We start from the raw sequence: 26,775 nt of genomic DNA on the forward strand, positions 1-26,775 counted from the left end.
TTAATGGAATGTTTAAAGCGTTAGCAGAACCAAACAGAACAAAAAGTTATAAATTAGAATTAGCTAACAATAAATATCTAGAAAGTTTTCCTTTGGTTTTTCTTCCAAGGACCTGGAACTCTATTCCATTGGAAATAAAATCTTTAGGCACCCTAGCAAGTTTTAAAACAAGTCTTTAAAAAAGTTATCTTGAAGTATATAATAATTTTCATTGTATAAATCGAAATTGCTTTTCATGCTAAATCTTGATTCTATCCCCTTTCCCCTATTGTTATAACAAAACAAAATAAAACATACACATATCAGATCCAAATCAGATCCAGATCAGATCCAGATCAGATCCAAATCAGATCCAAATAAGATCCAAATCATCCAATCCAGATCCAATTCAGATCCAATCCAGATACAGTTGAGATCCAACAGATCCAGATCAGATCCAAATCAGATCCAATTCAGATCCAATCAGATCATATTTTCAGTTGAACTTTTTGTCATTTAAAACTACTTTTCTGTTCATTGAACTATTTTGTAATTTTTTCATTTGAACTATTTTTTTTCTCATTATAGAACTATTTTTTTCATTTGAAATATTTTATTTGTACATTTTTTTTTCATTTGAACTATTTTTCTGTTCATTTGAAATATTTTTTTTATTTGAACTATTTTTACGTTCATTTGAACTATTCTATGTTCATTTCAGCTACTTTTTTGTTAATTTGAACTATTTTTTCTGTTCATTTAAAATATTCCTGTGTAAATGTTATTTAATTAATTGTATATGAATTAACTTCATGAATTGCAAAAGAATTTAAAAAACTGAATTGGTAGAAAAATAGTTCAAATGAGCAAGTAATGTGTTGTTTGAACTACAGGATATGACGTTATGTCAGTAGTTCAAATGAACAGTAGTTTAAATGAACAATAGTTCAAATGAACAATAGTTCAAATGAACAATAGTTCAAACGAACAATAGTTAAAACGAACAATAGTTCAAACGGGAGTTAAATAGTTCAATTGAAAATCCACCGCGTTAATAACATTAAATAATTGAAGGTATGGCGCACGTTAGTTCAATTTAAACAAAATATGTTCATTAGAACGATAATCCCTGGCATGCCATAATCCCTCAGAACGAGTCCAAATGAAGATTAGTCCAAACTAACGATACTTCAATCGATCATTAGTTCTCTTGATATGCCACCTAAATTAGTTGATTGGCAACTTTTTGTCGCCTTTTATCGCAGGTTTAGTGAGAAAAACGCGGCATTTTGGTGTACATTGCGCGAGTCATTCAAACAAACGTTTTCACCGGGTATTTACTATGAACTTCCAAAAAGTCAATATTACGGGCTATTAGAAAAATATAGTCAATCTTTAGAATTATCAAATTTTCAGAAGAATGGGGAAGGAAAAGCGGAGAAGATCCAGTTCTTCCAGCCCGGCTAAAAAACGTGACAAGTAACTATAATTAATTGTTTTCAAAATTAATACATTTCATTTTTAATAATTGTAACTACTGTCAAATTGGAGATTATCAGTGTTTTCTAGGAATGTCCAATTTTTCAAATGTCTAATCTGTAGGATGTTCTTTTATATCTGTTAATGGTTTATATATTTATGTGTGCACAGTCTTGTATCTATAACACATCATGTGTCATGTCCACGGTTCTCGTATGAGCTTTGTATGATGAATGATTGATATATATCCATGTGTTAATCTGAAATTTGGTTATTTTCAACTGTTAGTTCTTCATCACTATGATTTTCGAATTTCTGCTGCAGAAATAATGGAAGAAATTGTCGGAATCAAACACTTTTCAACTATTAAAATCTTATCATGTGAGCAAATAAAGGTTTGTTTGAAGGGTACCGTTGTAAGTCGTGCTTACCCCTCGGTTATTTCCTAGAGAACGATTTTTGAACCCCCCCCCCTCCCCCCTCCTATCAATTTTGTACATGGGTCTGACAAGAAGTGTCTTAACTTAACCTAACCCGTGGCCGCAGCGCTCGGCCCCCTTGCCCATCCTAGCCGCAGCGCTCGGCCCAGAAAGTGTCTTACCCTAACCTAACCCTAAATAACAAGAAATATATAATAATAAATTTGCTGAAAAATAAATGGTCATGTACAAAATTGATAGGAGGGGGGTCCAAAAATCGTTCACTAGGACAGACCCGGTACCGTTGTAAATCGTGCATACTCTATAAAGAGGGGAACACTTGAATATATAATGACCATCTCTCTTTAAGATCCCGAGAGCGTAAAAGATCAAAGTCCCGAGATAGAAAGAAGGAAAAGAAGGAGAAGAAAGAGAAAAAGGAGAGAAGCAGAAGTAGAGAGAGACGAAGATCAAGAGACAGGTAAAATATACGATTTAAGTTAATTAGGTTAGGCCCATAAACTGTGGATAAAAAGACGAATACGTTTGTTAGAATTGAAATATGATTTTAATTGGTCAAAGGGACATTAAACACAGCAATTTTGGAGTGTACACAGACCCGTTTCACTTAACAGTTAAATTTAAGCTACTGCAACTGGTAAACCTATTTGCTATATAACCATTCTTGAGTTTTACAATATAATTCTAACATGTCGTCTTCCTTTTCCATAGTATTACGGTTCCCACTGTATTTGGTTTTGTCTCATTATTTCTGGTTGAATCAGGCAACACCAATTTATCCTTCTTAAACCCCAGTTTGATTGTTGCAAGTACTTACTTGAGATTGTAAATTTTAATTTATTTTTGAGTGCTACAAACGATTGACAATGTTTCTATAAAATTTTAATAAAAATGTTGAAAAGGGCAATTTCTTTAAATCACTTGAAAATGTTATGTTAAATGAACATTTTTCAAAAATGTTTTCATTGATCGATGTATTGATAAATTTTCTATTTAATTAGAAAAAAGTCCCGACGATCCCGATCTCGTGAGACGAAGTCCCGAGGGCGGGATAGTCAAGAGATCGACGATAAGGCGTATTCATCACACAACAAGGTGGGCGGAACACTAAAAGAACAATACTATCATCTTTAAAGATTAATGATTTTTGGTAAAAATTCGAAAGTTGCTTTTTTACCAATACATATACGTACACACTTGGGTGACACACGAAGGGGGTTAAAAAACATTTTTTTTGGGGGTGAATAGTTTCTATGGGTGATGTGTCACAATATTAGCATTTTGTGAAAATTTTAGGTTGATCGAAACATTGCATCATGTGGAAGCCGTTTTCAGGAAAAAATCTTGATTTTTAGTGACGGTCAATGACCTCCGATCCTAAATTTTCTGTAAGATCCGTGTTGAGAACCACAATGGGAGGGTGCTTGCAAAATTTCAGCATTTTATCTCAAGTTTTAGAACCAAATGCAGCCTCAACAAAATGTAGTGTCGAATTGCCCCCCTATCCTTAACAAAAACGGAGAATTTTTCTGAAACAACTTCCACCTAAGTTCATCAAGTTAGAGCAATAAATGTTTTTGCATTTCAATACTAAGAACCTATGAACCTTTTGATTTCACTTCTTCGTGTGTCACCCTAATTATTTTTATTATATTATTATCAAAAGTATTATTTGAATTTCTTTATTAATAATACTATCGTTACTATTATTATAATTGTCATTTTATTTATAAACATCATTATTATTAATATTATCTTGTTATTGTTAAAGTTGGATAAGGACAGTGAGCAGGCCAGGCTTGAGAATGAGATGCAGAGAAGGAGAGAAAGAATAGAAAAGTGGAGAGCGGAGAAAAAAAAGGTAAAATTTGATATTTGCCCACTCTGATCGGCGTGTTAGTAGCCTGCTGGAATAAAGATTTACATCCCCACTTTTGACCAACGCTGTCTTTTCATGAAGAGTTAACATTTGGCAGATATGTCAATTTTTTTTAAAAAAGCATAAATTCACTTTGTCCAAATTCTTTGATGATCTGACTGACTTTATACCTTCCCTGATCGGTTCAGCCGTTTTGACGTTTATCGAATGCAACCAAACGGTCAATCAAAAACATTTCAATCAGGCGCTTCTTGCCAATTTTGTTAAAGTTTTAAAATAGATCCTGTAACAATTGTTTCTTTATAAATACATTGGATAAAAACATACTTGCAGGATATTATATAATTATATTTTTAAATATATGTAAATCATATTATTAATATAGGGAAAGGAACCTGCAGTTGTGGAAGTGAAAGCTGAAGAAGAACCAGAAAAGGAAAACACAAAACATTAAAATATTTAACCCAATAATTATTCGTAAACATATTTACGGTTTTTCATTCCTTTACAATAAATATAATTGGGATATAAATATAAACATTTTTTTGTGCGTTTTTATATCGGTGAACTTAAAAATTACATATTTTGTTGAGGGTGGGAGGAGAGGGTGTTTAGCATTAAAGATTATTCTAATTTAAAGGTTTCGAGAACATATTTTTCATAGTTAATCTATAATCTGCATTTGGGTGATGGTGTATGTTATGGGAATGAATCTGTTAGAATTAATTTCTGATAATTAGTTTGTTATTCAAGAAGCTCGTAATGAACTTTTGTTGTTGACCCTTTTTAAACCTTTGTTTTGGGGGGTGTTAAGGTGAAGAAGTGGAGTTTAGAAGATGAGGATTCAGAGGAGGAAGAAACTGTTGTTAAAAAGGTCAGGCAATGTCAAATTGTGTGAAGGTCAACATGGGTGTATATTTCGATTGATTAATCTTTCCCCCCTTTTGAATATTAATATATTAATAGGTTTTTTTTATGATTTATTTAGTGAAATGGGAATTTAAACGATTTTTTTCATAAAATAAACTAATTTTTGGGTTTAAAGTATCAAAAGATAAAAAAACTTAATTTTTTTCTTCTAAGGCATTAAAAATCAATCCCCCTTGTAAAGGGTGGGTAATTATTGAAAATATAAACCCATGAAGGTCAGGCAAAAATAGATTGTTAATAAGGTCAGACAAAGGTCACATAAAGTCAAATTGTAAAAAGTTTAGTCAAGATCCAATTGTAAAAAAGGTCAGATAAGGTCAAATTGTAAAAATAAGGTCAAACAAGGTCAAGTTGTAAAAAAGGTCAGACAAGGTCTAATTGTAAAAAAAGGTCAGACAAGGTCAAGTTGTAAAAAAGGTCACACAAGGTCAAGTTGTAAAAAAGGTCAGACAAGGTCAAGTTGTAAAAAAGGGCAGACAAGGTCCGGTTGAAGAAAAGGTCAGGCAAGGTCAAGTAGTAAAAAAGGTCAGACAAGGTCCAGTTGTAAAAATAGGTCAGACAAGGTCAAAATTTATAAAAAGGTCAGACAAGGTCCAGTTGTAGAAAAGGTCAGACAAGGTCAAGTTGTAAAAAAGTTCATGGTAAAATTTTAAGAAAAAGGTCAGTCAAGGTCAAATTATCCAGGGCTCAGACATGGTCCAATAGTCACAAAGTCATGAAAGAACAAATAATTGTTCATTGATTTAAATGACTTCATCATTGCTGAATTGAATCAGTAGTTGATTGATAAATAGTTTTTTGATTAAACGTTGATAGATAGAAAGTTGAAGGATTCATGAACTGGTTCATCGAATAGCTGGTTGATTGTTTATTTGATTGATTTATTGATTATTTGATTTTTTTGATTGATTGATTGATCTAGGAAGAGGAAATCGTGGATAAGAAACCGGAAGTGAAGGAAGAGGATGATGTGGATCCGCTTGGTAATTTAAAGGGACTGTTCTTTTAATTTCAATTGATCCTTCATTTACGATTCATAACGGTTATCTTTAAACCTTGATCAGAGTAACATTGAGAGGAATATAAATATTCTTTTATTAAAAGTATTGAAGTTTGACAAATTTTGCATTGTAACTGTTGCGTGTAAATCCGCAGGTCACTTTATTACCGGTATTAATAAGATACAAATGGAGGGTCACTTGAAATCACTTCATCAGTCCCAATAATTTACAAATTAATTAAAAACATTTTTATGACATATTTGTTAAAATTGTTTAACCTCATCTTTAGATGCGTTTATGACTGATATCAGTAAGGAGGTTCGGAAGATGAAGGGAGCCATGTTTAAGAATGCTAAGGGGGTTGTCACTAAGGTTAGTACAGTGGTCCTTTATTTAAAATTAGAAATGTCCTTACTTATGTTTTAATTTGAAGCTTTTTTTTTCTCGTAAAACGTGCCCTACTTGAATCACTTTTCATGTGAAGAAAGTTTTTTTCTCGTTTTTTTGAAAATTATTTCCCCACCCGTTAGAAAATAATTCCCCCCCCACTAGAAGTTGGGTATGTTTTTAAAGATTTATTCTTCTAATTGGGTTAATGAGTAGTTTTTAGGTAAGAATAAAAAATTTTCTGTAAAAAGTATCTAAAAGCAATAACAAAACTTGCCTGTTGGTTAATGTCAAATTTTTTATTTTGTTCCCCTCCTGATTAAAAGTCATGTAATTCTTAAAAGTATATACTCCTGGTTTTACTGCTTCTAGCTTTTGATTGAATTCTACCATTGAACAGTTAAAAAAAGGGGGGGGGGGGGGAGTTGCCAGTTTTGATATCTTTCCTGCACACATCTTTGAATATCATTTTAAAATTATTCAGAGTAAAAAAGAGATGAAGACTGAGGAGAACGGAGATGCTGAGAAGAAGAAGGGGATGGTGATCATGATGGGGGTAGCAAAGAAGAAACCAGATACTGTCAGCAAAAAACCAGAGGTACACTTATTCTCCATGTTTAAAGTGAGGGATCACGAAAATTAAGAAAGGGTTAAATTGTAAAAGTTAAAAGGAAGGTGCGTGAAAATCAAAAAAAAATGTAATATAACTGTAGACGGTACACTGTGAAACAAGTGGACAACTGGACAATATATTTTAAAAGTAAAGCTTTCTCGACCAATAAAAATAATAAGTTGGGAATAAAAGAAAAATTACAAATATAAATTTAAAGGGGTGCTTTAAAGTGTAAAATTAGCTCCATGAATTCAATATAATATGATAGATGAATTTAGGTGTAAGAAAGGAATCGGGTTAAAGGGACTGTAAGCGTAATTTGAATTAACACTCCAAGCAAAGATCTAAATGTCCGAAACGGTACCCAGCTTTGCCTAATCAAGTATGAATTAGATATCTTTGTTCATAATTTTAATAACTGATTATTTTCAATTGTTTTTTCGCTACAAGAGTGACTTGCGGTTTTCTACTGAAGGAAGCCATAATGGAATTATCAGAATTTTATCTTAGAAAAACGACAATATCTTTGCATGGAAGGTCTCTTTAATTTCCGCGTTCAGCCCCTTTAAGAAAATATAAGTCCTTCTAATATTTTTACATCATCAAAATCAAGGTGATGGAACAAAATGAAGATGCTCTTGAGTATAGTAGTGAAGACGAGAAAAAAGACAATCTAGAGGATAATCTGAACAAACTAAAAGTAGGATATCTTTAAATATTTTAAACATTTTTTAGTATATTTTACAATTTAATATTTTCTAGTTTTTAAATGATATTTACATTAAATTAACTGGTTGATTGATTGTTTCATTCATCTTTTTATTCATTCATTCATTCATTCATTCATTCATTCATTCATTCATTCATTCATTCATTCATTCATTCTTTCTTTCTTTCTTTCATTCATTCATTCATCCATCCATTCATCCTTTCATTCATTTTTTCATCCTTCCTTTTATCAGTTTATTCATTTATTCATTCATTCATTCATTCATTCATTTATTTATTAATTTATTTTAGGAGAAAGGAAAGAAGGTTGTGGCTAAGGTTGACCATGGTGGAGTAGAATATCCAGCATTTAGGTTTAGTATTTACATTACAATTGTAAATTAGAACAAGAAATATATTTCTTATGTGAACACTATTATTATTATTTTTTGTAAATGTTAAATATTCTTGGCCGTTTGAGAAAAATATATCCAGTTAAGGGAGAATTTTCTACTTATTATAGACATTCCGTGCATCAAACTTCAACTGATAAGTTTTAGTTGTGAATCAACCTTTTTGTTGTTTCAGGAAGGATTTCTATATTGAGGTACCTGAATTGGCGAAGATGACCGACCTAGAAGTTGAAGACTACAGGTAGGTCCAGGTCGAGGTCATGGTCAAGGTCGAGGTCATGGTCAAGGTCGTGGTAGAGGTAGAGGATGAGGTCTTAGTAGAGGACGTGGTAGAGAGATACTGGAGGATTAGAGACTGTTAACATAAAAAGGGTGTAGGATAACAATGACTAAATAATAACTGACATGACACTATTTCTTTATCTATTAATATTTTAAAGTGGGCAGTTCCTACGCTTTTCATGGTCTTCTGAGAAAGTTTTATTTAAAATTATATTTACAGAAACATGGGATAGCAATAATATTTAGTTAATTTTTGTTCACGACCCACTTAAATTAAAAAAAATTAAACAATCACCCTTTTTATTAATTAGTAGCTAAACTTGGGATTTGAACAAGGATGAGGAGAGAGAGGGACTGGGGCCTTAATTTTAAATGAACCATTTATGGATTGGCATGACCGATTCACAACGGTACCCTTTACCCTTTTTCTTATTATTTTCAAAAGTGGACTCTCTGTAAAAGTGACTTGCGGACTTCTTGCTACAGAAGCATTGGAGAAAATTGCGAAAGTAGTGAAACACTTTTAAATCTGGAAAAACGACGATATCTTCCACAATAGAAACCAGGTTCAAAGTGTACCGTTGTGAATCAGACACAGCCCTCTTTAAAATGAGGTCCACTTGAATGGACAGTCTCATTAAAAGTGCGTTTAAAAGTTCCCAGCTCCGGCTTTTTAGTTAAAAATAAGAAAACCTCAGTCCTAAAATATTTAGAGCTGAGCTGGAAGGGATTAAAGTGAAGGGGAAGAATGTTCCTAAACCAATCAAGAACTGGCCACAGTGCGGAGTCAGGTAATTTAAGTTTTTATATCCCTAGTCAGCCCATTATCTTCCTTCCTTTATAATTTGATTTATTGTTCCGATTGAAAATTTTATGTGCTGCTGACCATTTTGTTTATATTAAGTACTAGCTGAAGTGCCCGGTGTTGCCCGTCGAATTTTTAAGATAGCATAAAAAATGTTTTTTTTTAGCCTATTTTACCCATTAGTCCCCTCAAAAAATGTTAGCCCATCTGGTCCACCCGTTTGGCCTGGTATAGGGAACATATATACGAATGGCTTGTTTCATTATATAGAAGATTAACTGCTTCGCGTTATGCCTCACCCCCCACTTGATTGTAATTGTACCTGAACTAAATGGTAGACATATATGAAAATATTTTAACATAGGAAAACCATATTTGATGTAAAGTCTGAAACTTTTTGTGATTCGGATTGTTTTAGTTCAAAGATTCTTCAGCTGCTTAAAAAACATGGATATGAGAAACCAACTCCAATTCAGGCGCAGGCCATTCCAGGTACACACTACACATTATTCTTGACCCTGATATTCCAGGTACACACTACACATTATTCTTGACCCTGATATTCCAGGTACACACTACACATTACTCTTGACCCTGATATTCCAGGTACACACTTCACATTACTCTTGACCCTGATATTCCAGGTTCACACTACACATTACTCATGTCCCTGATATTCCAGGTACAAACTACACATTACTCTTGACCCTGATATTCCAGGTACACACTACACATTATTCTCGACCCTGATATTCCAGGTACAAACTACACATTACTCTCGACCCTGATATTCCAGGTACAAACTACACATTACCCTTGACCCTGATATTCCAGGTATATATCGACCTTGACCCTGGTATTCCAGGAACACATTGACCTTGACCCTGATATTCCAGGTATATATCGACCTTGACCCCCTGATAATCCAGGTACATTAACCTTAACCTTGATATTCCAGGTATATATCGACCTTGACTCTGTCCAAGTATACATTACCCTTGACCCTGATTGTCCAGGTATACGTGGACCTTGACCCTGATTTCCAGGTATACACTGACCTTGACCCTGACATTCCAGGTATACATTGACCTTGACCCTGATATTCCAGGTATACATTGACCTTGACCCTGATATTCTAGGTATACATTGACCTTGACCCTGATATTTCAGGTACACATTGACCTTGTCCCAGATATTCCAGGTATACATAGACCATTACATTTATATTCTAGGTACACACTGACCTTGACCCTGGTACTTCAGGTACTCATTTACTTTGACATAAGCCATGCCCTTGACCAAGATCTCAATCTTGAACTTGATCATGGTTTTAATCTTCTTGAACTTAACCTTAACTTGGACCATCTTCTTGATCTTGACTACGTAACAGACATCGACCCTGATCATGTACGTAACCGTATATCTATATTAAGTCTGTATGAGTGGAAGAGATATGATAGGGATTGCTAAAACAGGAAGTGGAAAAACATTAGCCTTCCTTCTTCCACTTTTCAGGTAAATAAATTTATTAATATTAGGCTTTTAGGGCGCTTCGCGCCCATATACTTTGTCAATTGTGAACTTTTTCTCTTTGTATACATTGTAAAACAAAAACAAAAAAAATTTGCAGATTTTCTAAAACAAATCGTGGATTTTGAAAATTTATTGAAAATTGAATTTTGTTCCGATTCAAATTTTTGAACATTCGATCAAACATAAACCTTCCCTGGGGTCGCGTGAAGTCTCACAAAAAATTTACAAAATCGTTTATATGGATAAACTACAACAAAAAACTTGGTAAATATTAGCCAGGATTTCTCTCTTCACAAAAGAACAAGAGAATTTAAGGCTGAAAATCAAATTTACCCAAACTCTTTATTCAATTTGATCGACAAGTTGACTTCTCCGTTCTTAGACATATAGCAGACCAGGAGGAATTGGAGGAGGGGGACGGACCCATTGCAATCATCATGACACCAACCAGAGAACTTTGTCTTCAAATAGGTTATTCAATATTCATTTATTCACTTTTTCATTCATATATTTATTAATTCATCCTTTCATTCATCCTTTCATTCATTCTTTCGTGCATTTATTCATTCACTCATTCACCAATTTACTCATTTTTTCTTTCATTCAGACATTCATTATCCTGTCATTCGTTTATTTTTTCATTCGTTTATTCGCTCATCAGTTTATTTGTTAATTGTTTTTGTTCATTTGTTCATTTGTTCAATTGTTCATCAAAAGGGGCTTGGGAAAATACTGAATTCGACTGTGGTATTGTCTTAATACGCCACAAAGTGAATGTAAAAACATCTTTTGGTTAAATGATTGATTAATTGTCCACTAATTGATCTGTAGGTAATGAATTGATTAATTGATTTTGAACTAATTGATCTGCAGGTAAAGAATTGATTAATTGATTTTGAACTAATTGGTCTGTAGTTAAAGAATTGATTCATTGATTCATCTGTAGGTATAGTATTGAATGATTTATTGTGAACTAAGTAAACTGTAGGTAAAGAATTGATTGATTGATTGATTAATCTCTAATTGATCTGTAGGTAAAGAATGTCGTAAGTTTGCTAAATCTGTGAATGCCCGAGCTGTATGCGTCTACGGAGGGACAGGAATCTCAGAACAGATTGCAGAACTTAAACGAGGTAATCATTCAACTAATTATTAAAGGGAATATCGACGCAATTTCAAGTGAGCGTCCATTTTAAGATGTTTAATTGTTAATGGTACCCTTTAAACCCTCGTATAAGAAACAATTATGAAGATATCCTTGTTTTTCGGGAAATCTGGAAATTGATAATTTCGAATTGGGGTTTATCTATAAAAGTGATTTGCGGTTAAGTGTTGCAGAGACAAAAATGAAATTGTCAGAATTCAACAATTTTATAGTACGAAGTCCTTATTGCTCTAATAAATGTTTTAGGAGTCGGTATCGTTGTAAATCAGAAATTGTTTTTTATCTTGATCGATTGGTTAATTGGCTGGTTAATTGACTGGTTGATTGACTGGTTGATTGACTGCATGATTGACTTGTTGATTGACTGGTTGATTGACTGATTGATTGACTGGTTGATTGACTGCATGATTGACTGGTTGATTGACTACATGATTGACAGGTTGATTGACTGCATGATTGACTGGTTGATTTACTGGTTGATTGACTGGTTGATTGATTTTTTGTTATATTAATTGATTGATTGTTATATTGTTATATTTTTAATTTAGGGGCTGAAATTATTGTTTGTACTCCTGGTAGAATGATTGATATGTTAGCGGCTAACTCGGGCAAGGTTAGTTCATACTCTGGTCCTTTTCTAGTTCCTTTATCCTCTTTGGTTCTATTTTCTTTATTCTCTTTGATTAGATTTAAAGGAATCTTGGTGTTCGTATAAATACGCTTTTATGGTAACTTTGCCACTTTGAACACTAACACTTTGCCATGTACACAGATTTTTTTTCATGCACAATGACGGATTTCAAAAATAAAAAAAATGTTAAGAAACAGATTTGTTGTGGAAAATTTTTTTAATTAAATTTTGGACTGATCTTAGCGTTTATTGGAAACAAACAAACGGACAAGTCAAATAAATATAACGATAATGCTTTTCTAAGGTGACGAACTTGAAGAGGATTACCTACCTGGTTCTGGACGAAGCAGACAGGATGTTCGACATGGGGTTCGAACCACAGGTTTGTCTTTTTTTAACAACACTTTTGATTTTCTAAATCTTAAATGTTTTTTTTTAATGAATGTTAGTGGACGCGGAAAATTTTTTATCAAGCAAAATAAAAATAAGACATTTATTACCTGTCAAGACCCAAAAATGGAATATCCAGAACAGCATCGTGTTTTGGTTAGGTCCACGAGATAAAATTACAAAAAACTTACATTTTCTAAAAATTATAAAGAAAAAATATTGTATGGAGGAGGGTCTTGATTGTTTTGATTTATTATTGAATTATTGATAAGTGTGTGTTTAGGTGATGCGTGTATTGGATAACTGTAGACCAGATAGACAAACTGTTCTTTTCTCAGCAACCTTTCCCAGACAGATGGAGGTTATTCACTAAGTTTCTATTATTGTTTCGATTGAATACGTTAAAAAAGATCAATCTTAGATACAAAAAATTAGATTAATTGATTGATTTATGATTGTCGTTTGATTTTATTTGTTACCAGGGGTTAGCTAGACGGATTTTGAAATCTCCTGTAGAGGTTCAGGTTGGAGGAAGAAGTGTGGTAGCAAAGGAGGTTGAGCAACACGTGGCGGTAGGTTCTTGTTTTCCGCCATTTTTAGCTTTTAGATTTTTAATTCCCGCCAATTTTAAAAATAGAAATTCGTCTCTTCCTATTATTTATTATACAAATCTTTTAGGTCATTATTCTTAACAGATTTATGTTTCCAACTATTAGCTTATAGATAAAGATTTCTGCCATCTAATATTGGTTTTTATTTTTTATTCTTATTACTATAAACATACAAATTTTTACTTTTTACTTATTAACATAGACAACATAATTTTATAAAGACTCGATCTTCTTTCAAGATATTTTGAAAATAGCCTCGCACCTTTTCTTGTTCACCAACAATTAGGTTTCCTCGTACATTTTTATTTTTCAACTTTATTTCAATTTTTTTTAAAGATTGAAGTTAATTGAAAAATACTGTTGGTTCTTGAAATTTTTGTAATTTTGTTGAATGTTAATGAATGATGTTGTCAAGGTGTTGGAGGAGGACACTAAGTTCTTGAAGTTGCTGGAGGTGCTCGGGGAGTATAGTGATCAGGGGTCCATCATCATATTCGTAGACAAGCAGGAACATGCAGACGGTCTGCTTAAGGTAGTTATTATATTAGTAGACTTAAATGGAGAAACCACAATTGGAATTAATCAAATCAATTAAAAAACTTAAATACTTATCTTTTTTAAACCGCAATTGGAATTAGTCAAATTTAAGATATCTCATTTTAAGATATCCCCCTTCATCATAATAATGACCCCCTTATCTTTTTATTGCCTCCTTGTTCTTTATATTGCCTCCTCTAATCTTTACAAAGGCCCCCTTATTTTTATATTGCCCCCTTTAATCTTCATCCTTATTTTCTCCTTATCTTTATAATACCCCCTCACTCATTAATTCCCTCCCCTTCATCCTGCGATCCCCCCCCTCATGCTCGCAAAGCTCCCTGTAAAGGAAGATATATACCCCTGATGAAGTGTAGTCCCCCCTGTGCTATTGATATTCTTCTTTGTTTCAGAGATTCTACAATCTCGAATTTTAAACAGGGGCGCGTGCAGATCCTGGTCGCTACGAGCGTGTGCGCGCGCGGCCTCGACGTGAAGAACCTAATCCTGGTGGTTAACTACGACTGCCCGAACCATTACGAGGATTACGTGCACAGGGTTGGAAGGACCGGCAGGTATTTTGATTGATTGATTGATTGATGATATATAATTAAGTTTTAATTGATAGACAAAAAAATCTGAATGTAAAAATAAATTCGCACTGAAGTATTTTAAAATGATAACTGAACCTGGGTTAATAGCACTAATCGCTTGGTCTCATGTCTTGATGATTATAAATTTCTATTTTCTGTAACTCTAGGGCCGGTATTAAAGGCTACAGTTGGACATTTATCACCCCAGAACAAGATTGGTATAGCGGGGACATAATGAGAGCTTTAGAACTTTCAGACGCATTAGTACCACAGGTAGATAATTAGATTTTATTATGGGTATAGCGGGGATATAATGTGAGATTTAGAGCTTTCAGACTCATTAGTACCATCACAGGTAGATAAAATAATTTTATTATGGGTATAGCGGGTTATAATGAGAGCTTTAGAACTTTCAGGCTCACTAGTACCACAGATAGATAAATAGATTTTATTATGGGTATAGCGGGGATATAATGAGAGCTATAGAGCTTTCAGACTCATTAGTACTACGGGTAGATAAATAGATTTTATTATGGGTATAGCGGGGATATAATGAGACTTCAGACTCATTAGTACCACAGGTAGATAAATAGATTTTATTATTGGTATAGCGGGGATATAATGAGAGTTTTAGAGCTTTCAGACTCATTAGTACCACGGGTAGATAAATAGATTTTATTATGGGCATAGCGGGGATATAATATGACTAACCCTGGATATCCAAGAGAAATTAAATTAATTCAAGATAAAGAATGGAGATCAATGCTTAATCCCGTGGTTCACAATACAAAAGTTTTGACTTCTGTTTATTTTTATTTTATTTCCAGGAGTTGAGAGATTTGTTTAAAGTGTACAAAGATAGAATGGAAAGTGAAGGGAAAAAGGTAAACAAGTTTTTAACGAAATAAAATACTTAATATACAACAATTTTTTGTTTTATGTCCAAAAGTTGAATTTTTGTAAAGGTGTTAAAATTAAAATTAGGATACTCTCACCTGTATTTTGTGAGTTCTAAATTTACTGGCGTACCATAAATTTTACCCAAACAATCAGTGGTCTTTTGTTTTATTAAGCTAGTCTGTTTTTTAATTACATTTTAACTGAACAACCTTAAAAAGTTGTCTTTCTATTTAACAATAAACATAGCTCTTATTGTTGTGCACTTGCTCTTATATCAATATCTGCTATACAAAAAAGATTTATTTTTTAACAAGTGAAGATATTTAATTCCAAGGATTTTTTTTCAGATTTAAATGAATCGTCCACTGTAAAATTATTGTTTTAATGAATTATCTAAATCTAAACTATATTTAAAAATGTGTTGCTTAGATCAAAGATTAAAAACTAAATTTTATCCAGCTTTTTTCTTTTAATATCTAGGTTCTAACAGGAGGTGGGTTTGGTAAATATAAATATATATATTCCTGTTTCTAGGTACGAACAGGACGTGGGTTTGGTGAATATAAATAATATTCCTGTTTCTAGGTACGAACAGGAGGTGGGTTTGGTAAATATAAATATATATATTCCTGTTTCTAGGTTCGAACAAGAGGTGGGGTTGGTGAATATAAATATATATATCCCTGTTTTTAGGTACGAACAGGAGGTCGGGTTGGTGAATATAAATATATATATTCCTGTTTCTAGGTACGAACAGGAGGTGGGTTTGGTAAATATAAATATATATATCCCTGTTTCTAGGTACGAACAGGAGGTGGGTTTGGTGAATATAAATAATATTCCTGTTTCTAGGTACGAACAGGACGTGGGTTTGGTAAATATAAATATATATATTCCTGTTTCTAGGTACGAACAGGAGGTGGGTTTGGTGAATATAAATAATATTCCTGTTTGTAGGTACGAACAGGAGGTGGGTTTGGTAAATATAAATATATATATTCCTGTTTCTAGGTTCGAACAAGAGGTGGGGTTGGTGAATATAAATATATATATCCCTGTTTTTAGGTACGAACAGGAGGTCGGGTTGGTGAATATAAATATATATATTCCTGTTTCTAGGTACGACCAGGAGGTGGGTTTGGTAAATATAAATATATATATTCCTGTTTCTAGGTACGAACAGGAGGTGGGTTTGGTGGAACTGGGTTTAAGTTTGACGAATCTGAAGCACAGTACACAACAGAGAAAAAGAAGTTTCAGAAAGCTGCTCTTGGTCTTCAGGTTGGAGATCTATCTATCCGTACATCTGTCTAATCAACTATCTATCTATCTATCTATCTAACTTTCCACTTTCTTTATATATATCTATCTATTTATTTAATTATCTAACTATCTTTATGTTCATTCATCTGTCTAATTTGTATCTTTCTATCGTTCTATGTATATATATCTTTCTATCTCCATAGTTTTGTTAAAAAAATTCAAGAAACATTTAGGTTCCGTATCTTATCTATACGTCAATTCTATCCAGTATCCATTCATCTGTCTAGCTATCTATCTATCTATCTATCTGTATCTTTTTTTATTTATCCATTTTTGTTTGAGAAGTTCAAGAAGTTCCATATCTTCGTCTATCTATCTATCTATCTATCTATCTATTTATCTATCTATCTAGGATTCTGATGATGAGGATGTAGAGCAGGAAATAGATGCTCAGATAGAACAGCTCCTCTCCGCTAAGAGAACAGTCAGAAATATTGATGCTACGGCAGCAGCTAATCTTATTGGTAGGAAATCTAGCCCATTATTCAGTTTTATTTAAACAACACCTTTTTACAATTTCATTCCTTTACAAATGATAGAGTTCAGTGACTAAATGAAAGTTGATAATCATAATTATTTATAAAATGTATTTTTAAATATGAAGCCATTATCTTTCTATTTATCTATCTATTTATCTATCTATCTATCTAGGACCTGGAGCTAAGAAGCCTGGAGAGGGTGGAAGTGCCCAAGCATCTGATAAACTTGAGTTGGCCAAGAAGCTTGCCAGTAAAATCAAAATAAAGGACCCCAGAGACAATACACAACAGGTATTTTTCAGGTGTTAAAGGAGTGTCCGCCATGTTTTCTAAAGAGAGAATGTCGGGTTCCTTTTTAGATCTACCCTTATTATTTTTATTATTATCTGCCTTAAAAAACTTGTCTGAAAAAGGAACATCTGTCATAGATTACCCTTACAGACCCTTAAAGGGAGTTCACCCCTAGGAATTATTTTTTTAGATTCAGTTTTAGCCAGAAAAGGGAAAAGGGATAGTTTTTTTACCACTATATTACCACTTACCGGTTACCACACTTAATGTTAAACCACTGTCAATATTATACACACTTATGATTTTCCACTAATATTAGTAGTGTGGAGGACCAGTTTATTTATATATATTTGTCATATCTATCCGTGTTTATGTATACATGGAAGTAAACCAGTTCCTGTCAACTCCCTCTTTGTACTTTACTAAATACATTATACGCAAATACATATTCAGACATCCAGTGTTCTCTCTCTCGAGTATATCCAGGCTCCGACCTTTACAGTAGAATAGTTGTTGGAAGTAAATAATTCTTCTCCATTTTTAACTTTTGATTTGTTCAATATCTTTTACTTACAAAAGTGGGAGGCTATGAGCCTTGCTGATTTCTGAAACTAAAAGTCGTCTTTTTTCAATGCTTAAGAGATCTGAGGGCAGTTCGCTTATAATTTATTATAATTTCATGATTTAACTTTATTTTAGGCAACTGAGGATTTCTTGAACAAGGGCGAGGGAGGAAATAAGATATCTGCTAAGTCTGTAGCGGATCATCTTGCCGCTAAACTAAATGCTAAGTAAGTTCTTAATTATTCTTTCTTTTATCTTTCTTTTTATCTATCTATCCTTTCGATTTATTTTTATGTTTATCTATCTATTTATCTAACTATTTATCTATGTATCTAACTTCTTTTTATCTATCTGCTCTATTTAGGTTAAATTATATTCCTTCTGATGATAACCTGAAACCAGAAGAGGGAGGTGTTTTCCAGAAGTTTGAGGAGGAACTGGAGATCAATGATTTCCCACAGCAAGCCAGGTATATGATCATTGATCATTGATTGCTAGCAGGCCAGTATATAATCATATAATCATCACCAGCAGGCATGGTATTTGATTATTGATCACTTGCTGCCCAGGTTCATGATCATTGATTAATAGTAGACCATGTCTATGATCATTGATCTCGAGTAGGCCAGGTATATGATCATTGAACGCTAGCATAAATTCATTGTTTACATGAGTTTCATGAGGTTTCTGATATTATTATCATTATCATCATTATTATCATTATCATCATTATTATCATTATTATCATTATCATCATTATCATCATTATTATCATTAACATCATTATTATCATTATTATCTTATAATCTTTATTATCATCATTATAATCATTATAATCATTATTGATCATTTTCATTATTTTTATTTATTTGTTAAAGATGGAAGGTGACGAGTAAGGAAGCTCTGGCTCAGATAGCTGAATACTCAGAAGCTGGTCTCACAGTCAGAGGTACCTCATCTATTTATCATGGTTTTTAATGGCTTTTTTTGTGGCAACAAAAAATAATTTTTCTGTAGGAAAGACTACTGTGATTGGGAATTTTTAATTTTGAACCTAAAACCCCTGAGTTAAAACATAACAGTCCCAGTCCCACCCCCTCCCTTAAAGCTATAATCTAACACCCCTGAGTGAACCTAAAACACCCCTTTATTCTAGGTACCTACTATGCTCCTGGAAAGTCTCCGCCTGAAGGAGAGCGAAAACTCTTCTTGGCGATAGAGTCAACCTCGGAGCTCGCGGTGCAGAAGGCGAAGGTGGAGATCACACGACTTCTCAAGGTAGGAGGCAGTTCATTGATCGATTGATAGATTGATTTTTTGGTTGGTTGATTGAGTCTGGTTGGTTTGCTTTTTGGTTGATTTTTGTATGGTTGATTGATAAATATAGTGGGTTAGTGTGTGATTGATTGATTCATAGGAAGATCAAGTTTGAAAAATATATTGGGTTAGTATGTGATTAATTGTTAAATTGGGTTATTGTGTGATTGATTGATTAAGTGATTGATAAATAGATTATGTTATTGTGGGATTGATTGATTAATAGATTGTGTTAGTGTGTGATTTTATTATTGATTAATAGATAGTGTTAGTGTGTGATTTATTGATAGATAGATAAGCTTGTAATTGATTGATTAATAGATTGTGTTAATGTGTGATTAATTGATTAATAGATTGTGTTAGTGTGTGATTTATTAATAGATAGATTGGGTTAGTGTGTGATTGATTGATAAATAGATTGGGTTAGTGTAAGATTGATTTATTAATAAATTGTGTTATATGTGATTGATTTATTTTTAAGATTGTGTTACTGTGTGATTCATAAAATTTTTAATTTTTAATTTATTTATTTTCTAATTTATTTATTAATGCATTTATTTATTTCAGGAGGAGTTAATGAGATTATCCGCCAGCTCTATCCAACATATCAACAAGGGTAGATACCAGGTTCTATAGAGGTCATGGAGAACATTCTATACAGTACATGTGTACACAGACGGAAGTGTACACAGAGTTCACAGAGTACAAGGTTCCAGATAAACACTCATGGAGTACACAAAAGCTTCCAAATCTGTCTGCTGGAATTACAAGAATTTTAGTAAAACCAGTTATTTTTTTCTCTTTTTGTTCAAACTAGCTTAATTTGGTTAGTTTCAAATCCAACTACATTTTAGTCATTCTAGCCCCGATCACGCTATTCTGGCTCAAGCCACGCCATTATATCCTCTATACCTACCGAATTAAGTTATATACCCATTGTCGTCTTCAATTTTAGATACAAGATTTCACTCTATACCACTACAATCCACCCAAGTCCTCCTGCCTGTAAATTCCAGCTCCTAACAATACATTTTAATTTTTTTAGTCTTTTTTCTCATCTAGCATCATCCGATTTTTCCCCACTGCCACCCAGTTTAGATAAATGAATCCAAATGGTAAACTGAAATCTATACAAAAACCTTGTCTCAAATTTCACTGATTTCACTGACTTAATTTGTCACCGCATTTCTAAAGAAGTTTTATGGAGGTTAGAGAAATTTAGAAATGTTAAAACATAAAAAGGCCGAAAATTATCCCTTTAAAATATGTATTTAATGAGACCTAAAGCTAAGCAGTAAGCATTAAGCATGTTAAAAAAATTAATAAAAATGTGAATTATTCATTTTTCTGAAAAATATAGATTTGACACTTTTTAAATCTTTTTTTATATGAACAGACCAATATAGTTATTTTTTTCCCTAACAATAAATGTTTTTTCATAAAAGATGTAGCAACGTCTGGAACAAAATGGCGGAAAAATCCGGGAAAATGTCGGATGAACCTGAAGACAAGATGGTGGGCGGATCTGACAATATGGCGGAACGTTCTGAGTGGAAAACAGAAGTTGAATGGCAGGGAAAGATCACAGAGAAATGTATTTTCTTAAACTGAAAATTTTAAATGACAGTAAAAATAAAATCATTTAAATATTTAAAATTTGTTTAGGCCATCCCTGCAACTTATGATTTGATTATTTGACAATTTTTTTGGGAGTCATTATTAAATGACTTTTTTCACCGTGTGACAAAAGTGTATTGGGATATCTACTGATCAATATTTGTCAAGTTGTGAACTATACCTTTGCATTATTGGTAAATCCTTATTTCAATTCCAGCCTAAAATTGCAATTTATCCTTCATTCTCTAAAATGAAGGTTCAGTTAGAGATTATGTGACAGATGCTAGAGTTTTTAGGGATTAAAATGTATTATGTGGCAGATTTTTGGGTCTAAGATTTAGTTTTTAGCAGATTTTAAAGTCTTTTGAACTGTTTGTGGCATGTGCCTAAAAGAATTAAAAGGCACTGTAAGTGTAAATTTACGTAACCCTCCATGCAAAGATGACAAAGCCTGATTCACAACGGTGCCTTTAAAACCTGTTTCTGACAATATTTACCATGGGCTTGAATCGATTCGTACGATTATCTTGCATAATGCTTAAATGTTGAAATACCTCCACTGTTGGAAATATTTTTTTAAAGAAAAATGAACTAAATCTTTGTGTCTACACATATATGTAAGTAACCTTGATATATGTCGGATTTTTTTTTCTTATGCTACTCCCGATCAGCCATGGATTTCCTTAAAAATGTCAGCCCATTCGGTCCAGCCGTTTGGCCAGCTATACCTGATATAGAAATATATACATATATATAATATTAGCTAAGAACCTAATTACATAGAAGAAGATATGTCTAAATTGGCCAGAAGCTGGGTTTCTTAATGTCTAGATTGGCCAGAAGCTGGGTTTCTTAATGTCTAGATTGGCCAGAAGATGGGTTTCTTAATGTCTAGATTGGCCAGAAGATGGGTTTCTTAATGTCTAAATTAGCCAGAAGATGGGTTTCTTAATGTCTGAAATTGGCTAGAAGCTGGGTTTCTTAAACATGTTTAAACCCTGTAGTTAGTTTGCGGTACAGCTAAATAAAATACCTGCATTAGTCTCCGGTTTCTTGAGCAATTTTCTATCTTGGGACGGTAATCAAAATTGATCCCAACCCAGGGTTTTTAATGGGTTTAAAAAAGTAAATTCTAAAACAACCAAGGATTCTATCCAGGGTAACACAACTAAGAAAACCAGCTGATTTCATGTCGTCTTTTAATTGTTTTCGGCAGAATTTGTACTAATTTACTCACACCCATGATGTAATGTTGAAGATACTGTCGTTTTTCTAGGTTTAAAAATCTTAAGTTAATGTTTTCCTGCAGTAGTAACGTGCTAGTCAGTTATGTAGAAAAAGGATTAAAGGGTTCTGTTGTCAATCAAGCATTCCCATATTTGCATGGAGAGTCACTTGAATTTACAGACTGTTAAGTGGCATTTTGTGTGTGTTATGAGTATAAGTAGACTGTACATTGTACACTGTACGTACAATGTTCACTTCCATCAATTCTTAAACTATTTTTGCAATTCGTTTATTAGGTTTGATTGGTTTATCATCCGTGACTACGTGATCTAAACGTTTATTAGGTTTGATTGGTTTATCATCCGTGACTACCTGATCTAAACGTTTATTAGGTTTGATTGGTTTATCATCCGTGACTACGTGATCTTAACGTTTATTAGGTTTGATAGGGTTATCATCCGTGACTACGTGATCTTAACGTTTATTAGGTTTGATTGGTTTATCATCCGTGACTACCTGATCTAAACGTTTATTAGGTTTGATTGGTTTATCATCCGTGACTACGTGATCTTAACGTTTATTAGGTTTGATAGGGTTATCATCCGTGACTACGTGATCTTAACGTTTATTAGGTTTGATAGGGTTATCATCCGTGACTACGTGATCTAAACGTTTATTAGGCTTGCTTGGTTTATCATCTGTGACTACCTGATCTAAACGTTTATTAGGTTTGATAGGTTTATCATCCGTGACTACGTGATCTAAACGTTTATTAGGTTTGATAGGTTTATCATCCGTGACTATGTGATCTAAACGTTTATTAGGTTTGATAGGTTTATCATCCGTGACTACGTGATCTAAGCGTTTATTAGGTTTGATAGGTTTATCATCCGTGACTATATGATCTAAACGTTTATTAGGTTTGATAGGTTTATCATCCGTGACTACGTGATCTAAACGTGTAGGAGGGTTCGGAGAATGATTTCAAGGATTTTAAGGAGATAATGCAGAATGCTAAAAAGAGCTCTGGACATTCTCCTTCCTCAGGAGGTTCTCCCTCCTCCAATTCTTCAGGAGAGGAGGAAGAAAAGGTATATGAATATTTATATATTTTATTATTTGTTTTTGTTGCCAAACTCTAACTTATGGGAACACTTTAATGTACGAAGAGAAAATAAATTTTAGAAGTTTTAACCCCACCCCCACCCCCGCCTTCAAATGAATGCGTAAATAAATTTTCTTACTTACACAAAAGTTCCATTTAAAAAAATGAACAAGTTATCAAATAGCGCATCAACTTTGGAAATTTCTAGAATGGAGAAAAGCAGGAGAAAGTTAACGGAGAAATAGATACCAACGATAAAGGAGAAAGGGAGAAGGGAAAAGGAGAAGAAGAAAATGATATGAAACTGTTAGCGGAAAAGATGGAGGGAAAAGAAGATAATCTGGAAGAAGACGACATAGAGGAAATCGGAAGAAAGTAAGTAAAAATACATCCATAATATTCTTCAAGAAATAAATTCTAATTCCTAATATCTTACAAACTTTATTGAATGTAGGGTTGTCTTATAGTATTAGATAATTTAGTGAAACTAACTAAATATAATTCTTGTATTGTTAGTTTGTATGAATGTTCTTGACTATACTTTTTCCTGTACTGTACTGTACTGTACCGTACTGTACCGTGCTGCACTACACTGCACTGCACTGCACTGCACTGCACTGTTATTTAGGTTTGAAGAGTATAACAAGTTCATTGATACAGAAACAGAAGATGAAGATAACCCAGACGAGGTAATAGAACTAGAAATTTTGAAGATTTTTGGTGGATTTCTAAAATGATTAAAACCGTATTGAAAAGTTATGTAAACTTTTATAAAATCTTTGGTCGACCACGAATATTCCCTTGGATTGTTTGAGATTCTATAATAAAGAAAGGTGTCCCAAAAAAGGTGCACGGATCAAATTTGGTCGAGTCGCTGGGAACCTAAAACTTAAATATTTAATATTTATGAAGTCAAATAACAAGTTTCCTTCTAAAACAAAACCAAGTTTGGGCTAAAAACCCAGAACTCAGTTTGGACCTGAACCTAACTCCTGTTTGTCGGAGCTCAAAACATTACCTACATTTCAAGATTTATTTCACATTGAATTTTAGGATTTGGATCCTGGTTCAGATAAACCTGAAGTAAGAATACTGTGGGCTGCTCAGCATAATAAACTAGAATTAGTTCAGGTAAATACCAGGGGAATATATGGGGGTGGGAGAACTTAAAAATCAAAAACATTTACTTGTATTTACAGCACATGGTAAAGCATTTTCTTTCTCCCTATTCTAATCCCCCCCCNTGTTTTGTGTAAAGTTTCCTATCATATACTTAATAGTTTTATTTTATTTTTGATAAGTGATTTTTTGATCTTAGTTTTTGTGAATGTATTTTTTTGGGTCGTCATTCAGTTATGATATAATTTTATTCAGACAAAAGTTCAATTTCTTTAATTTCAGGAGATGTTAGAAAACAAACCAGGATTAGGTAGAAAATAAATTTTTTTAATAATTTAATTTTGAACTAAATGCAATTCACGCCTCACGGCCCTGTGTAAGCTTCTGGGCTTCATTAGATATTTACATTTTTTCAATAATATTTTTGTCTACAGTGGGGGCACGTGATGAAGATTTGTACACACCCCTTCATAGAGCAGCATACAGTGGTCATACAGAGGTAAAGCGGGTTAAAGTCGTCTTTCTTGAAAATCTCTAAAAATATTTTTCGATTTAAAAAAGGAAAGGCTTTTTATGTACAAAAAAAAGTATGATGGCTCAAATATATACATGAAAACCAACCAACAAACCAATCAACCAACCAACAAACCAATCAACCAACCAGCAAACCAATCAACCAACCAACAAACCAATCAACCAACCAACCAACAAACCAATCAACCAACCAACCAACAAACAAACAAACAAACCGACCAACCAACAAACCAACAAACCAATTAACCAACCAACCAACCAATCATCCAATCATCCAACCAATCAACCAACCAACCAACCAACTAATCATCCAATCATCCAACCAATCAACTAACCAATGAATATCTAGATGGTACGGCTATTGCTTGCTAATGGTGCGGATCCGCTAGCGCTAACAGATACTGGATGGACACCTCTACACAGCGCTGCTAAATGGAATAATGTTGATATTGTAGAACTTCTTCTGAATGCAGGTCAGAGAACTAGATAATCTTTATGATAATTTTTTTTATGGAAACTAATTCAAAGCGATAAAAATCAGACAAAGTTCGGGAATTGAGAAAAGAGCTTTTCTCATCTCTAATCTCTTATTTAATTAATTCTGGTAATTCTGGTATGAACACACTAATAGCATAGTAATAAATCAGATTATTTTGATTGTTTATTTGATTTATTGCTTAATTGGTTGGTTGATTAATTGATTGATTAGTTGATTGATTAGTTGATTGATTTTTGTTTGCTTTTTTTGCTTGACATTTTTTGCTGATTGATTGATTATTTGATTAATTGATTGATTGCAGGTGTACCTGTTAACACGGTATCTGAGGGAGGTCTGACTCCTCTTCATGTTGCGGCAATGAGCAAATCTTGTCGAGAAACCATAGGTTATACAATTATAGTACAGTACAGTGTGATTCTCAATATTTTCTTTAAAGGGAATGTGGGCCGTGGGGTATTTTAAACCGATTTAAAGCCTTATATGTCCATTACCCGATTCAAAACTTCTATCTATATAACTATCTTTCACATTATACATCGCAAACTGGATATAAAACATTATATTTCATCAAAACAAATTTCCCCTTCCCTATCCTACCTTCCCCCACGTAATTACATTGAATCTATATTTAGAATTATTATTGATGCAGCCTGGAGTAGATCTCACGCTAGCCAGTAATCAGGTAAAAACTTTGATTTAACAAAAAAATCAAAATTCAATCATTTACATACTTTTCATTTAGTCTGCAATTAAAATTTTCTTATTTAGGGGGGGGGATGTCTTTTATCGAATCCGTTAAAAATTCAGAATTTTTAATAAACATTTGCCATTGACAAATATCTGCTTCTAAAAAAACTGACAAATTGTTCTTTTTCCATCTGAAAATTGACATCAAGCCTTTGTGGTTTTAGTGATTTTAAAAAGTAATTCGTGGATTTCTACAGCAACGTTTCAAGTGCTTATTTTCAGGGTGACACTGCTGCAGAAATAGCCTTTAGGAATGGTCCTTTGGGTCCTCTGTTCCAGGCTTGCTGGCCTCAATCCACATTCAGATATAGAACACAACATTAAACATTAAGAATCTTTGCTAAATTATACTTAATCAATATTAAGATGTTAAATTATACTTAATCAATATTTTGATGTATGTAGAGGACAAAACTTGTTTCTTCGCAAAATTTGATAAGACAGAGGAAAAAATATGGCTCGTGGCTTATTCGTTAGTTTGGCCAGCATGAATTTTCTCTTAACTTTCATATACCCAATACCCATGCAACCTCAACCACCCTCTATTCCAGTATATATATTGTAAATTATTATTTTTCAAAGTGCCTTTCAACTAAGGTCAAACCTTTCACCCCCCCCCCCTCCCCTTAAACCCCGTCTAAAAATATTGGGAATTAAAAAAATGAGTATTCATTCTC

General features: G+C 33.2%; 2 protein-coding genes across 2 annotated transcripts; both read left to right on the forward strand.

Annotated features, from left to right (window-relative positions):
• Positions 1 to 1,353: 1,353 nt before the first annotated feature.
• On the forward strand, positions 1,354 to 20,621 carry LOC111706901 (probable ATP-dependent RNA helicase DDX46). Its single transcript, XM_023479848.1, has 33 exons — positions 1,354 to 1,458; positions 2,248 to 2,358; positions 2,900 to 2,993; positions 3,670 to 3,759; positions 4,163 to 4,213; positions 4,592 to 4,651; positions 5,630 to 5,690; positions 5,998 to 6,080; positions 6,580 to 6,693; positions 7,322 to 7,408; positions 7,729 to 7,790; positions 8,005 to 8,070; positions 8,825 to 8,902; positions 9,335 to 9,408; positions 10,350 to 10,431; positions 10,832 to 10,920; positions 11,484 to 11,582; positions 12,163 to 12,227; positions 12,550 to 12,627; positions 12,919 to 12,996; positions 13,118 to 13,207; positions 13,662 to 13,837; positions 14,194 to 14,358; positions 14,544 to 14,649; positions 15,204 to 15,260; positions 16,450 to 16,557; positions 16,952 to 17,063; positions 17,251 to 17,369; positions 18,069 to 18,160; positions 18,298 to 18,402; positions 18,812 to 18,882; positions 19,090 to 19,211; positions 19,818 to 20,621. Exons 1-33 carry the CDS (start codon positions 1,400 to 1,402, stop codon positions 19,884 to 19,886), a joined length of 2,973 nt encoding a protein of 990 aa, XP_023335616.1. The 5' UTR covers positions 1,354 to 1,399; the 3' UTR covers positions 19,887 to 20,621.
• Positions 20,622 to 20,665: 44 nt separating this feature from the next.
• Positions 20,666 to 26,443, forward strand: LOC111706900 (ankyrin repeat domain-containing protein 49). Its single transcript, XM_023479846.1, has 11 exons — positions 20,666 to 20,825; positions 23,060 to 23,185; positions 23,408 to 23,574; positions 23,828 to 23,888; positions 24,253 to 24,330; positions 24,601 to 24,628; positions 24,753 to 24,817; positions 25,202 to 25,325; positions 25,653 to 25,736; positions 25,984 to 26,033; positions 26,321 to 26,443. The coding sequence occupies exons 1-11, from the start codon at positions 20,679 to 20,681 to the stop codon at positions 26,420 to 26,422; spliced, it is 1,032 nt and encodes a 343-aa protein (XP_023335614.1). The 5' UTR covers positions 20,666 to 20,678; the 3' UTR covers positions 26,423 to 26,443.
• Positions 26,444 to 26,775: the final 332 nt, after the last annotated feature.

This window comes from Eurytemora carolleeae, unplaced genomic scaffold (assembly GCF_000591075.1).
Source record: "Eurytemora carolleeae unplaced genomic scaffold, Eaff_2.0 scaffold408, whole genome shotgun sequence".
NCBI lineage: Eukaryota > Metazoa > Arthropoda > Copepoda > Calanoida > Temoridae > Eurytemora > Eurytemora carolleeae.

Coding starts and splice junctions, on each gene's coding strand:
- LOC111706901 (XM_023479848.1), top strand. CDS start 1,400: ATGGGGAAGGAAAAGCGGAGAAGATCCAGTTCTTCCAGCCCGGCTAAA. Junction 11,583..12,162: donor GATTGCAGAACTTAAACGAG/GTAATCATTCAA, acceptor TTTTTAATTTAG/GGGCTGAAATTATTGTTTGT. Junction 13,208..13,661: donor AGGTTGAGCAACACGTGGCG/GTAGGTTCTTGT, acceptor GATGTTGTCAAG/GTGTTGGAGGAGGACACTAA.
- LOC111706900 (XM_023479846.1), top strand. CDS start 20,679: ATGTTTTTTCATAAAAGATGTAGCAACGTCTGGAACAAAATGGCGGAA. Junction 20,826..23,059: donor AAACAGAAGTTGAATGGCAG/GGAAAGATCACA, acceptor CTAAACGTGTAG/GAGGGTTCGGAGAATGATTT. Junction 24,629..24,752: donor AGAAAACAAACCAGGATTAG/GTAGAAAATAAA, acceptor TTTTGTCTACAG/TGGGGGCACGTGATGAAGAT.